This window comes from Spea bombifrons, chromosome 1 (genome assembly GCF_027358695.1).
Source record: "Spea bombifrons isolate aSpeBom1 chromosome 1, aSpeBom1.2.pri, whole genome shotgun sequence".
Taxonomy (NCBI): Eukaryota; Metazoa; Chordata; class Amphibia; order Anura; family Pelobatidae; genus Spea; species Spea bombifrons.
Window position 1 is genome coordinate 92,999,630 of NC_071087.1, and position 15,041 is coordinate 93,014,670.

Genomic DNA, 15,041 nt, shown 5'->3' on the forward strand with positions numbered 1-15,041 from the left:
GACCATGTTCAACACCATGGAGTCCTCTTAGTAGGCTGCTGACAAGTGACATTACCGACACCGGGTACTAAAGGTCTCAGATCACCAGCAATCTGTTGCTTGACAAAGAACACCAAGTCAGGAGGCTTCAGCAGGACTCATCCAGACCTCCAGTGTCTTCTCCAATCTTTGGTGTCTCGCACATGACATCAAGCTCCACCCACTGCTCGAGTGCCAGTGTATGTTAAAAGGCTGCAGTTCAGCGTCTACTCACATAACAGCTGGAGCCCAGGCTTGCTAAGTGACCTACAGTGAACCCAGGACAAGGAGGACTAAAACAACAGCACAACTAGACAATCAACAACTTGGCTAAGCGTCCACTGCTGTCTTCTTCTTGTGTCTGTCTCTGCATCTGACACCTGTTGTGTCTAACTGGAGATATTTGCCTAGACCACCAGCAGTTACCCATTTGTCAGGCTTACCATCTTACTATCTTCAATGGGTTCTTTAAAGATATGGGATCATCTTCAAGCTGGGAGCTCAGAGGTAGACTGGTGTGAAGACAACTACAAGATTGTCCCCTCCATAGCTGAGTTCTACAATACGGTTTGTATCATCCAAGTCATGCTGTTGTCTCCTGCTTCCTATCTGTGGAAATTGAATGTATTAATATTTCCTTGAGTAACCAATACACCATTCATGGCTATACCAGAGCCAAATTGTTCTGCTCAATGTAAAAGAGATGCCTTCAGCTACCATATCCTGTTTATCATCAAATTAATCAGCTAGGAGAGAGGGTGGTATTAAGGGCAAAGTACCCCAATACCTCCAAGTACTCTGTGAGATCTTGGCTAGAAGACTAGTCCTTATCCATTGTAATTCTGTTTGGTAACTTCTTTCCATTACATTAATATACATCAGATTCCTATTACAATAGGAGGAGAGTGAACAATGACAATAACATTAAAGCTGACAATATACAATATATACTGGCATACATGGGGAAGGTAGTCCTGTACCTGCCAGCCTACAATCTATTAAGGAGAAATGTGACAAATAGTCTGTATATTATTAAAAAACAGACATTCATTGAAAAGTTAACCATGCATGTTCTGACTATTCTAGAAAATCACAAGTCTATTGTATATGAATCACTGTCATGATCACTCACTTACTCATTTGTTTTCATTTACTCTCTTTGTAAGGTTTGCCTATCTTTCTTCAAGATGAAGCTTGATAAATTAGGTTGTTGTTTACATTTATATATGATTTATCAGGCATTTCCCAGTGCTGTGTACATTTGCTCAAAGATGGAAATGTAGTGTGTAGTCCTGGGGTAAATTCTTTGTGGATAGAAGATAAAACAGGTTTTAGTTTTTTTATTGAATATTTATTGTTCAGTTAACATAACGTCAATAAACAACCAATCGTAAGAAGGAAAAACAGGTGGACAACCTAATTCTAAGAAGAAAACCCCATAATATAATTGTAATGACAGTGGTTCTGTTGTACACAGGACCAGCAGATGATTCATTCAGTTACTGACACCCGCATAACCTGTTTTATTTGGATGGAGACAATGTAATTGACTAGAATAAATGTAGGTTAAAAGTACAAACAGTGGCTTATACTATATATAAGTATTTACAAATAACTTTGTTTCAATTTGTTGCATTAGTAGAAGTAATTCTATTCAGTGCAGCATGTTCTCTGCAGATCTAATGCTAGTCTGCCCTCTGCTGGTGCCTCGTGTTACTGCCCAGCAATTGCCAGTATCTGTGACTGTGAGTCCCATGTGACTGTTGGTAGTGAATGGCCCTGCTGACCTTATTGTAGTGGAGGAACATACTTAGCCCTGCCATACCAGTGCCTTTAAATGGTGCTTCTAACTGGGCATCAACATACTTGAGACCAGAAAGGACTGCCATCATTCTCACATGCACATACCTACCCAAATCAATGTAATAAAGCATCACTTTCTAATGATAATATCACCGCCAGTAAAGCACCTTTAATACGTTACCCAATGGACATATTCGTAAGAATAAAAATATGTTGTCTGACCTCATTGTGTGTTGTTGTCAGGAGAAAGGCATTTTAATGTTTTAATAAAAGTTAGGCGTTATTTTGTTTCATTTGAGTTACACAATCACCTTCAAGAGTGCTAGACGTTTTTCGATAATGTTGTATTCAGTTTAAAACCCAATCAAGGCACAATGTAGTCTGGATGAACTTAAGCAAACTCCCATAATAACAGAATTAGTAAGGAAAATAAATCAAGAGTCTGGAGTCTGTCCTGCATATATCCAGTTTTGGGGCAAAGTCCCTGCTTTCCAGTAATCAGCTGTGTGGTAAATGTTCCAAATGTAGCATTTTTCTCATACCAGGACCTATCCACTGAAAATGTTTTGGCTTTCATTCTTAGCATTGCCCTTAAGCAAAAGTGCCTAGGCTCATGGTTGTGTTTCTTATAGATAAATCTGGATAAACAGGAACTTTACCCTCCTCACGTTACCCTCTTGAACCTTTTTCATTTCTATTTTGTTCTAGAGGATGTGACACAGTTATTAAAATAGAAAGTGGCCTTAACTGTTTCCTTTGGTTCTATTTAACATCATACTCCAAATGCTCATCACTACTTGTATTATTCAGGCAAATGAAGGTCTCTATGTTGCAGACAATCAGTAGATAGAGTAATGGGAGAGAAGTCTTTCCAGTGAGGGAAATCTTCCCAGCTCCTGCCAGGGCCGTCTTTAATAACAATGGGGTCCTTAGCAAGTCATCCCCAGTAGGCCTTTCCCGCAGCCGGTGACCCACAATGGTTTCCTCTTCCTTTACTCAGCAAACTAACACTGGAGATGTGTCGAGGGGGGGCATTTACACTACGCAGGTGAGGGGCCCAAGGGACAATTTCCGGGAGCCTTTAAGGTTAAGATAGCCCTGGTTCTTCTGTAAGGAATTCTAATGATCCCTTTTTCAAATTGGTGTGTGGGATCATAAAGAATAAGCACAGTAGAGTTTCCACCATTCCACAATGGTGATCTGTCTAGAGCCAGTTCTTTAATGTCATTTTATCAGTCTGTAAAGTCTAAATTATCTCTCCTACTTTAGATCTTTTCTTTTATTTGGGTAAGAATGATAAAGAGAGTGAGAAAAATGTTATCCATCTGTATATGTCTTCTGCTCTGTTGCTTGTCCTTTTCGCAGAAGATATCATTTTATTTACGTCATCACCTTCAGCAGCAGTAGTATTTTAAAGAATCTCAGAGATTCCGGATAATTGTATGCGCTCTAAGATGCATTTAGTGATTCGTCTGATAGGTGTGTCACAATGACAGATTCATTGGGGGTGGATCCAGATGTCTATAAATGATGCGACTTGTTTGGCCGGTAACACAAGGTAGTTGTAACTTAATGACAGTATAGTTTAAAGATATTTGGCAAGTAGGATTGGGGAACCGATAAGGATAATTATAGTGTAGGCATCCACTGTAGGCTGTCATTCTTCTTAAGCAGCTCTGCCCTTTCAATTACAGATCAACTCTTATTAATTCAAGGCCAGTAGTTGGACTCACGATCAGACAATGTTGACAGATTATGATAGGATTTTTTCAATGGTTTTTTCAATGGTAGCTTTACAGTATATTAATGCTAGTAGGATATTAACTAATATCCAGGGACGAATCAAGAACATATTATACAGGTTATAAGAGGTATGTGAGCAGGACAGGTTATCACAAAGAGTAACATAACATTTTTGATCCTCCAGTGGATACACTTATTTAATACCGCCGGCATGTTTATATTTTGTTAATGTTTTTAAAGTTAACCTGTCGCCTTTAAAAAATGTTTTGATTTATTGAATGTTATAGAATCACTTAAAACTACCTATGTAACTCTGTATATTTAAAAAGTTTTCTGGAACATGTTTCGCAAGGCGCGGAGCCCACTTATGCCATAGAAATGCTGTTTACATATAAACTAAAATATCTCCTGACTACTCTTCAGCCAACAATGTTGCTAAAATAAAGCCATACAATCTATGATGGTTACGTAGTAATAAAATAGCCTTGCACCCATTTGGTCACACTAGTAAGAGTTTGTTAACCATTAGAAGGTCTATAACCCCCCGAATATTTTAACAATTGTAGGAACTACTGGATGCAATCAAATAAAATTGGGAAATCATTAAGACTTTATATCTGGTCACTAATTGCATTTTAAACAAAGCAATTCACTTTTAAGAGCCACTGTGTGCTTAAAAACCAATTATTTATTTAAAATCAAATGACATTCTGTACATACTATTACATTTAATACAAAAATATGAAATTATGTGAAATTTGTGTTGCTTTCCTTGTTTTAAATGTCCCATTTCCCCTTTTCTTCCTTTTTTTTTCATTATAGATCAGCAACATTTTGTTTTTTGTGTTACCACCCATATGCATGTGCCTGTTCCGTCAGTACGCCACCTACTTCAACAGTGGGATTTACTTAATATGGGCCCTGCTTGTTGTGGTTGGTAAGTGTCAGTGAGCGTTATTAGAAATCTTATACGTATTGGAAAACAAAGTAAGTTCGTGTTATTTCCAGTACAGGACGTCTCGATAGAACACCCAGACTGTGACGTCTAACATTTACGCCGCGTGCCAAGGACTGCGACATGTTACGCACATCCTGGACTACATCCTGGACTACAAACCGTAGCATTCTTTCTACACAATTGTTTTCATTTTGTTTAAATACGAGTTCCGTGTATTGAGAATTCTTTGCATGTACTCTACTTTATTGACGTGCCAGTAAATCACACAAATTCAACATTTCATTTTTGAGCTTTGACAAATATCAATATTCAGTTACAGAAAATCATAATGATGATGTCCCTTTTCCTTGATGTTGGTTCATCTTAGGCACAGGATCCTATTGATTTCACCCATTGTTTGTTCCATTGTATGCTAGAGAGTACAACCATTTCCTGTGGCTTCCTGGAGGGTTAAAATACCTCACTGTCCAGAAACGTTCTCATTTCGGGTTTCTTACTGCTAGGTTCCTCTACTGATAAGGATCTACCTAGGGTCACCCTTCTCATTAAGGCTCACCATACCTGGACTGAAAATATGGCACATTGGGCAAAGTACTAGTAACTACTTTTCCTACTTTCCTCGTTCAGAGATATTTAAGATATGACCACTCTACTAATCCCGAAGGATTCGAGAACGCCCAGTGGCATAGTGGGGATAAAGGGGATTTAAGATATTATTAGTAGAGCGCAGGCATCAAACTAAACATGGTATTTATCTAGCAGAATATACATGTACAGCCTTATTGCTCAAACATCTGGTGTGATTCACTTGTCCTTGTGATCTTGCAGGTATCGGATCTGTTTACTTTCACGCAACGCTCAGTTTTTTGGGACAGATGCTGGACGAACTGGCCATCTTGTGGGTGCTGATGTCTGCACTGGCTATGTGGTTTCCCAAAAGACATTTGCCTAGAGTTTTCAGAAATGACAGGTAACCTTTTCTTGCATTGAAGATGTATGCGAATGAGAGATTGACGCCTGTTACCCCCTGCAGTTCACTGTTAGTCATGTTGCCAGAAATCCAACAAGAAGACCCTTTGGTCAGCTGTATCCAGTGTACATTAGACCATACTAAAACTGGCCAGTTTATAGCAAGGATGCAGGGCAGGGGGTGGAGTGTAAATATATATTTTGGTGGGAACGTGAAGGATTCAGCAGAGTTTCAGGCTCAGGTGTGTTGTGGCAAGCAGGAGATGTGTTCAGGCAAATGCTTCTCCTACAAGCCAAGGATATGGGTGGCAGGGAAGGAGGGCAAATGCATAGGGGGCATTCTGATGATTCCCTCCATGCATTTGCAAGGGCAAAATAATAATGTAAAGAGGACACTCGGCTATCATATACTCAGCGTCCCTTTAAAGTACATGTGACACTTGGAGTGTCCTTTAAGATACTAGAAAATGCTATTTATATTCTGTTCTGGCATATTTGGTGGACAGAATCATATAGTACCCAGAAGGAAAGAGGCTGATAACACTGTGATATGGTATGCAGACTTTTGTGATTTATCTTTTCCTTCTATTGTAGATGGAGATTTAAAGCAGCTGTGGGGGTTCTTTCTGGAATCATCACAATACTAGCATTTATCAAGCCTGCCATGAACAACATTTCCCTTATGACTCTTGGAATTCCTTGCACTGTGCTACTGATAACGGAACTGAAGAGGTGAGTTCTGGACTTTTTTTTCTTGGATTTGGACTCTTTTGGCACTATGGAAGGGGCTTACCCCTGGCCCATGAAGCCCCTGCAACTTCTTGGTTTGATGATGTCACTAAAGGCATTCTTTACCAATTAATTGTGTATCACTGGTTTATTTATGCTCCTTCACATAACTGACCTCAACTCACACATTTGGAATAATATATTAGACACAAGCATTCAGATCCACAATACAACATAAATGGAGAAGGTGACGCCGTTACACAGCTCACAGGGTCCCAAACATTTTGTGTAATGAGTGTGATCAAAGGATGGAGAAAAACAATGGATTTAGAAATTAAGCAATTTCTGTGCTTTATTTACTTAGTATTCAAGTAAAGCTAGAGATAAAACTATGTTGGTGCTTTAGAGCTAGCTTGGGAAACCGCTGTCTTATAACAATGCCAGACATTTAAAGGCACAAAACACAAAACTGCAAGCGTAATGATAAAAATCCTTTTAATTTTTTAAATGCCAAAAGACGTGCACGTTGTTTTGACACTATGACAAAAAAAAGCAACACACACACAGTGGCCCAATCCAGCAATCCATGTGTCGCAATGTATACAAAGTGTGCCTCCTCCAGTCTATCTGTTTCCTTCTTGGCCAGCTGTGGTGCATGTGGATGTGAGATGTAGCGCAGTTTCAGCAATGTCATTGTTCAGATCCGTGTCAAGTCATTTTTCCTGGAATAGTGACACGTGAATACGGACTATCTAGAACTTCAATATGTCCATTTTACGCAAATCCAGAGAAAATGGCTTTTACGTGATATGCAATCAGTTGTCAAAATACTGATCTGTAAGGTAGCACAAAGGGTTATTGTGTTAAACATCTGTGAAGGTGGGATATATTATGGTAGTTTGTATTTTAATAACAGCTAAGATAGGGACAATGTATACAAAATAATTTTTGTTTCATAGAGTTAACCCCTTCAGTCCCCTATGGACGTACCAGTACGTCCATAAAACACATCTCAAGAATCCCCTATGGAGGTACGGGTACGCCCTGACCTTCTTGCAGTGGCAGGGACCACATGCTCCGGGCCTTGAGGTACCAAAAACCCCTGGGACTAAAGGGGTTAAAATGCTTGACAGGGGTACCACCCTGGCCTCCTATTCACAATCCCATATTAAATAAAACCATGTTAAATATTTAGCATCATTTGTAACATGACCTGTAACAAGGCAATAACAATGTCTTAAAAATGTGTTTCCCCCCCTAATTCGTGACTATTATAGATGTGACAACATGCGTGTTTACAAACTTGGCTTGATGTCTGGATGTTGGTGGATGTTAGCTTTAGTCTGCTGGATCAGTGACAAGGCTTTCTGCGAGATATGGTCATATTTCAACTTTCCGTACCTTCATTGTGTATGGTAAGTGCCCGCCTGCAATCCACATAATGGTGAATAATGCACATAATGGTGAATAATGCACATAACGGTGAAAATGGCCACTAGCAGCAATGTGGGACAGTGGAAGAGAACCTAAAAATTGGGACTGTCCCCCGGAAAACAGTATGTTTGGCAGCTTATGTCAAAAGTAAATCAGGTAACGTCCCACTAAAAACAAGTTTACCGTATTTGCTCGATTAAGACAACCCCCCAAAATGTGAATATTAATTTAGGGGAAAAAAAGAAAAAGCCTGAATATAAGGCTACCCTATAGGAACAACGTTTTACTAGTAAATATTAAATCACATGTAAACTATTTTTTCGTATTTAATAAAAACTGTGATTGAGAAAAATGCATTTTTTGTTTTTATTTCCTTTTTATTTGCCAAACTGCCCCCAGTTATGCACATCTGTCCCACAGATATGCCTTATACCCCTTATATGCAACTCTGCCCCCGAGAAATGCCTTATACCCACTATATGCCACAATGCAGCCAGATATGCATTATACCCCCTATATGCCATTCTGCCTCCCAGATATGCCTCTTGACCGCCTATTTGCCACTCTCCCCCAGATATGCCTTATACCTGCTATATGCCACTCTGCCTCCCTGATATTCCTTTTAACCCCCTATATGCCACTCTGCCTCCATAAAGCCCTTATACCGCCCATATGCCACTCTTACCCTCCCCCAACTTACCAGTGCATCCCTAGACTTGTCCCCCATGCTTCAGATTCACTGGTGTCTAATGGGACAGCCGGGAAATAATTGAGCAAATACGGTAATATCATTATCCTTCTGTTAGAGAAACCCAAGTGGAAGCTGCTATGGAGGTCTGTAATGCGATATCACAAACCTTCATTGATTGTACAGCTCCATGTACCAGTGCTCTTAAAGTGGTGGTCCCGCAATCCAATATTTAGCCATAATCTTATATTTTATGTGTAAACCATAATTTGCATGAAGTTTGAGGCATGAGGAAGTGTCTGTTCAACCTCTTTACTCTGCTCCAGCACAAAGAGGACGTTTTTCCGGTGTACTGGGTGGGAGGTGAAGCAGCTGATCACTTACTTATCTTTTCTCTTGCAGGCACATCCTGATCTGCCTCGCTGCTTATCTGGGCTGTGTGTGCTTCGCCTACTTCGATGCTGCTTCTGAAATCCCAGAACAGGGGCCCGCCATCAAGTTCTGGCCAAGTGAAAAGTGGGCTTTCATTGGGGTTCCGTACGTCACCTTACTCTGTGCTCAGAAGAAGTCTCCACTCAAAATTACATGAATTCTACCTATGAGATCAAATCTTCTCTGAAGGGAAACGGCTCAGTGACATGTGAACCCTGGTGCAGTTTTAGCTTTCACCTTGCGGCAACTAACAGAACCTTTAGCTTCATAATTCTCCTAGAAAACCTCTCTTTTTTTTTTTTTGCAGATTTTATTATTTATATATTTGCATCTTTTATGTGTTTTTATAATGGAGTGGAAACATTGTTTTTGATTACTTACCCATACTTTTAAGAGGTGTTAAGATCACATTTATTCATACATTGGAACTGGAAAACAGACAATGATATGCAACATCTAAATGTCAAAGTGAACAAAGGTCCCGGGTTATTGCTGCAGGTTGGACATGCCTCACCTGGAATTATTGCTGCACTGGGCCACTATTTACTGGTATTTTTTTGGGGGGTGTTATGGAAGAATATTTATCCAACGTGTAACCTTTATGCAGGGTACTGGGGAGTCTTGTTACATTATGGAAAGTTTTTTTGCTGCTGTTCACAGGGAAGAGGCTCATTAACAGTCACAAGCATATGTTAATTGCTGCAGGGATCATGGCTGACTTTCACCGATTACAAGGACTGTTCACTAAGCCACTTTGCACGTCTTTTCAATGTTTGATCACTCAGGGTTGTGTTTATGGTTATAAAGGTAGCACACATTCATATTACTAGGTTTTATTCCAGGTAGGCCTAATGCTCATACTGGATTTTGATCCCTGTCTTTCCTGAAAAGCCAGTCGATCAATGGATTAACTAGTGTTTTAAAGCAGTTGGTTATCCGACGAAATATACACATTACGGTGTTTGAAACACATCATTCAAGGAAGAGTCTCTGTACCCTATATATATATATTTACTTGTATATTCTATTTTGAAATGGAGTATTTCAATTTGTTTCCCAGTCTTTGCAACGTTGGACTTCAAATCCATCTGATGGGCAATTAATAACATCATTAGGAGACGGAACTCTAAGTAGTGATGATGTCATATTGAAAAATTCTATATTTTGTAAACAATTACAGTGTTTTGCCATGCAAATCTAAGACAGTTGTGCTAAACAGTTTGATGACTTTGGTGTAAAATACTATTTCCTAATATTATGCTTTTCGGGAGGGAATGAAAATGACATCAGATTTGATCGTTGATGTATATGGTACCTTGTTGCAGATTACTGACTAATCTACCTGTAAGTACCCATTGTTTGAGATGCTTTTACTCTTATACAGAAAGCATTGGAAAAGTCATCGTCTTTTGGGTATAACACAGATTATATTATTTTGGGTGCAAACTGTTTTATGTTATCAGGAGACGGAGTGTTAAAAGGTGATCGAATTTTTATAATCATCCTTGTTGGTCAGTCTAGACCTTGAAAAGTTCCTTAAATAATAAACAATCAGTGTTTCTTCTCAGGTGAGACCTCATATATTTTTGCTTGTATAAATGTATTCTTATGTAAGTAAAGTGTTTGTGTTATTCATGGAAACATTCTGTTTTTTTTAAAGGTTGATAATATCTATTTTTGCAAATAATTAAATACAATATAATTTGTTTCTGCTTTATGTTTTTATTTAGATTCATGATACAAGCATGATAGAAAATGGTTATTGTAAAAGCATCAACATCATTGCTAGTTATGAAATATGATATTAGAGATTTATTGAATGGTGTTTGAGGGATGAGCGGGGATATTACCAAAAAATAGACTGGATTCTAGTGTAGTGCTCCCCTTCACTCCACTGGGAGTAGTTTTTGGCAAATACCTATTTTTAAGGACTAGGCAGAAAAATGTTTCATCTATGATGGTGATTCCAAGGATTTAGCGTACATAGTACTACAGTCAGGGCTGGATGTAGATCACCTAGTTTTATGGTTTTACACAGTTATTGTATGGTTATATACACACAATATAATTTATAGACCCGTTTACTGCATTGTGTTAAAAATATTGGGGCTGTAGAACAATTTGGTATACTCATACTCGGCAAACAGTCTGAGCTTTTGGGGAAGACAGACATCAGGGGAGGTACGGGGGACAGAGGAATTTGGGACCAATAGGAAAAATACACTTTTGCCTGGCACCCCCATGATTCTGCCGCCCAAGGCAGAGCCAAAACCAGCTGATTAGATGGTGGGGGAAGAGGTGTTAGTATTGTGTATCCACAACCCATCCACACTATAGGGTGGCAGGAAGGCTTCTGGTAGGGCCCTTGAAGGAAGACACACATTTGTAATCATATTACAGGAGCTTAGTAAAGCAAGAAAGGCGCTATATAAATACTAGTTATTAATATTATTATTAACATATTCCACTCTTACTCCATACTCAAATTGGAGTCTCCACCTGCTTCGACCATGTTCTTTTGATCCTCACCATCTCCTCCAACCTGACCAACGGACATGGTGCCTAAAACCTTAGGTACTACACACTTTAATGAAAAATCTAATACAGAAATCTCCCAGTTGCCAGTCTGGGAGGCAAACAAATGCATGGTGCAAAGCCACTTTATCAATCTCTGTCCTCAGAAGAAAAAACAAACCTCTGAAAAAGTAGAGTTTTTATGTGAGCGTATTGCCTCTGAAGAGCGTTTCCACAAAACCTCCCTACTTGAGGGAGATTACCCTAAACCAAAAGATACACCGAACTCATAACGGCATTAAAGCCTGGTAAATATCAAGCACGTTAACTCTGGCAAATGCCAGAGACTCTTGTAATCTCTAAAATTCGTACCTCCCCTAGCCTTCTCGCAACAGAGGTCTTACAAGCGTTCCTATCAATAGCACACTCTCTTCAGTATTACTGCACCCCTGCAATGAACAGTTTAGCGCCAGCTCTCTGAGGAGGAGGCAGTCTCTTGAGTGCCCTATTACCCCCCCTGAGCTAGATTTGCCCATCAGCTTCTCTCAGACTTAAAAGTTCCCGGTTCTAGGCGGTCTATCACTGAAAAACTACAAACTCTCCCTTGAGACCCTAGGACTGCACTTTGTTCAATTTCCCTCATCCCCAAGCAGTGCTGGGGATGCCACCCAATATTGCTCCTTAATATTGATCTCAAGATTTTTGCAAAATTTCTGTCTCTTCATGTTCTATATGGGGCATCTAGTACACCAAGATCAAACAGGCTTGTCCCAGGCCAGGAAACTACAGACAGTACTATCTTGGCCCTTAACCTAGCCCACTAGGCTAAGCTCAGTTCAACTCAATCCCTATTCCTATCCACAGACGCTGAAAAGGTGTATGATTGCTTAGACTAGACGTTCATGGGTGAAACACCTGGGTTTTGGTACACACATGTTAGCTTGGATCCTCTTGCTTTACTCGTCCCCCTCAGCAAGTATTAGAATAAATGAGGTCCTTTCACTTTTCCTATGCCAAACAGCATAAGACAGGGCTGTCTCTTGTTACTGTTGCCATTTGTACTTTCCCTACAGCCCTTGTTGCAATCCATACGTTCTAACACGGACATCAATGGCCTCTCCTTAGGTGATGGTCACCATAAGGTTGTGCTGATGACCTCCTGTTCCTGGTTACCAGCCCCAGGACCGGCCTTCTTTCTATTCTTAAATAATTTTCTAATGTATGGCGACCTATCCAATCAAAAAATGTAACCATTCTAAGCCAGAAATTTTAAATATTGCCCTACTGTCAAAAAAGAGCGCCAGCATGTGGCTAAACCCAATCTATGTAACTTCGTGTTATCTGGGCTTTCTTTTTCCCCCCAAATAAAATGATTAATTATAGACTGGACAGAGTAAAAGAAGGGTTTTGGGACTGGGAACGTCTGAAATAGGTTTAGTACACGTGGCGTTATTCATTTCCAAACCTTGATCTTTTCCAAGGCCAAAGGTGGTCTTGCACCCCCCTGCTCACGGACATATTATAGAGCCTGCCATCTGCTCAGAGTACAAGAGTGGTCCCACAAGCTATCCCAGAAGCTTTGGATTGAAGTAGAGTGCCAGAGCGTTAGGGTCCATATGCGGACCTTAACCTAGCGTGCCTCATCTGACCAGCAACACTTTCAAATGGATAGACATGGAAAGCGCCACATTAATACGTCATGGTCAACTAATCGATGATGGAAGTCCACATGCTATATAGTATTGGAAAATCCTCATTGGATACACCAACCAGTCCATCAGTGACAACCTGGTAACCATAGAGACAGAAATAAACAAGCTTTTAAACTAAAAAAAATAATCACAATAAGATAAAACATTGAAGGGAGATGGAATGAGGATGAGCATTAACCCCTTCGCGACCTTTGCCGGTTCAGGACCGTCATGACAAGAAGGTCACTAAATGACCTTTGACGGTCCTGAACCGTCAAAAAGTTAAATAAGCTTAGAAAGTGATCAAGGATCACTTTCTTCGCTTAAACGGCCTTGCTGCAATGCCTCGATGTCGAGGCATTCAGCAAGGCCGAGATCGGCATCGGGGGCCATGTCTGGCCCCTCCCCGGGGCGTCAACAGCCGCCATACATTGTATGGCGGCGGACGCCCGTTTTAAAAGCGTTTAGGAGGCGATCAACGATCCAGCATCCAGCGACACCAAACACTTACCTTTAGGTGGGCTGTGAGAGCGGTCACAGCCGCCGCTGCCGGTGATCTTCGCCATCAAGTAAGATGGCCGCCGCTCTGTAAAAAAAACAAACAAGAAAAAGTTTGCTAGATGGTCTCCAGACCCTCTAGAGAACTGGCTCCACTTGCTGGTTGAATACAGGTACTGCATTCAACCATGCAAGTCAATGAAGCCCAGTTTTCTAATCACTATGTGATTAGTAAAATATTCAAAAAAAAATAAAAAAAAAAAATGAAAAAAAAAATAAAAAATGTGCTAACATTTAAAAATAATTATGCAGTGATGTCACTAGATGAACCATCCAGTACCAGCAAAATGCGTAAAAAAAATATAAAAAAAGTATTAAAAAAAATAAAATAAAAATAAAGTTTATTATTTTGAGCAAGTGCTAAAATTTCTCAAAAATCTCAAAGAGTTAAAATAAAAGCACTTCAAATACCCAAGGGGTGTCTAATATATAAAAAAAATGGCTGATGGGGTAAATTGGAGTGGCCTAGCTCACAGATAGGGCATAGGTACAGACTGACCAAAATGGAGAAAAAAAGCGCACTTCCCAAATGTGGCATTTTAAATCTGAAACAACCCGACAAACCCATGCATGTGGGGTATCACTGCACTCAGGAGATGTTCCTGAACACATATTGGGGGGTTGTTTGACAGTGACATATACCAGAACCTGTATATCTATAACTAAAGTACAATTTGTGTGAAAAAAATTACTATTACAAAGTTTGACAAAGTGTAGTTCTATAATTGGTGCATGGAAAGGGTTAAAATAACAGCATTCGGAATACCCTGGGGTGTCTAGTTTTCCAAAATATATGGTTTGAATGGGTTAAATTGAGTTAACCGGCTTCAAAGATATTCCAAAGAGGAGATGGAGGCAGAATGACCAAATGACCACCTGAATTACGCATGCCCCAAAAGTAGCCTTTTACCAGCCAAACAATCTGACAAACCCATGCATGTGGGGTATCGCTGTACTCAGGAGATGTTGCTGAACACATATTGGGGTGTTGTTTGACAGTGACATATACCAGAACCTGTATATCTATAACTAAAGTACAATTTGTGTGGAAAAAAAAATAAAAAAAATTACTATTACAAAGTTTGACAAAGTGTAGTTGTATAATTGGTGCATGGAAATAACAGCATTTGAAATACCCTGGGGTGTCTAGTTTTCAAAAATATATGGTTTGAATGGGTTAAATTGAGTTAACCGGCTTCAAAGATGTTCCAAAGAGGAGATGTAGGCAGACTGACGAGATTTGTTAAAAAAGATTTGGAAATCATAAAACGCTGCTTGTACTTATTGCCCTATAACGTACAAAAAACAGCAAAAAAACATAAAAACATTGGGTATCTCTAAACTCAGGACAAGTAGTAGAATCTATTTAGCTAGTTTTTTTACTTGCTTTTTTAGGTGAGTAAAAGATTTTTCAAATAAAAGTCATAAAATGTGTTTTTTTTTCAATTTTTCACCATGTTTTTTTTTATTTTTTTTATAGTAAATAAGATGATACGAGCAAAAT

At 39.5% G+C, this 15,041-nt stretch overlaps 1 protein-coding gene across 1 annotated transcript; it reads left to right on the plus strand.

Annotated features, from left to right (window-relative positions):
• The first annotated feature begins 52 nt into the window (after positions 1-52).
• Positions 53-9,493, plus strand: ACER2 (alkaline ceramidase 2). The gene is made up of 6 exons (XM_053456508.1): positions 53-585; positions 4,387-4,501; positions 5,351-5,492; positions 6,086-6,223; positions 7,498-7,635; positions 8,745-9,493. Exons 1-6 carry the CDS (start codon positions 478-480, stop codon positions 8,929-8,931), a joined length of 828 nt encoding a protein of 275 aa, XP_053312483.1. The 5' UTR covers positions 53-477; the 3' UTR covers positions 8,932-9,493.
• The last annotated feature ends 5,548 nt before the right edge of the window (positions 9,494-15,041 follow it).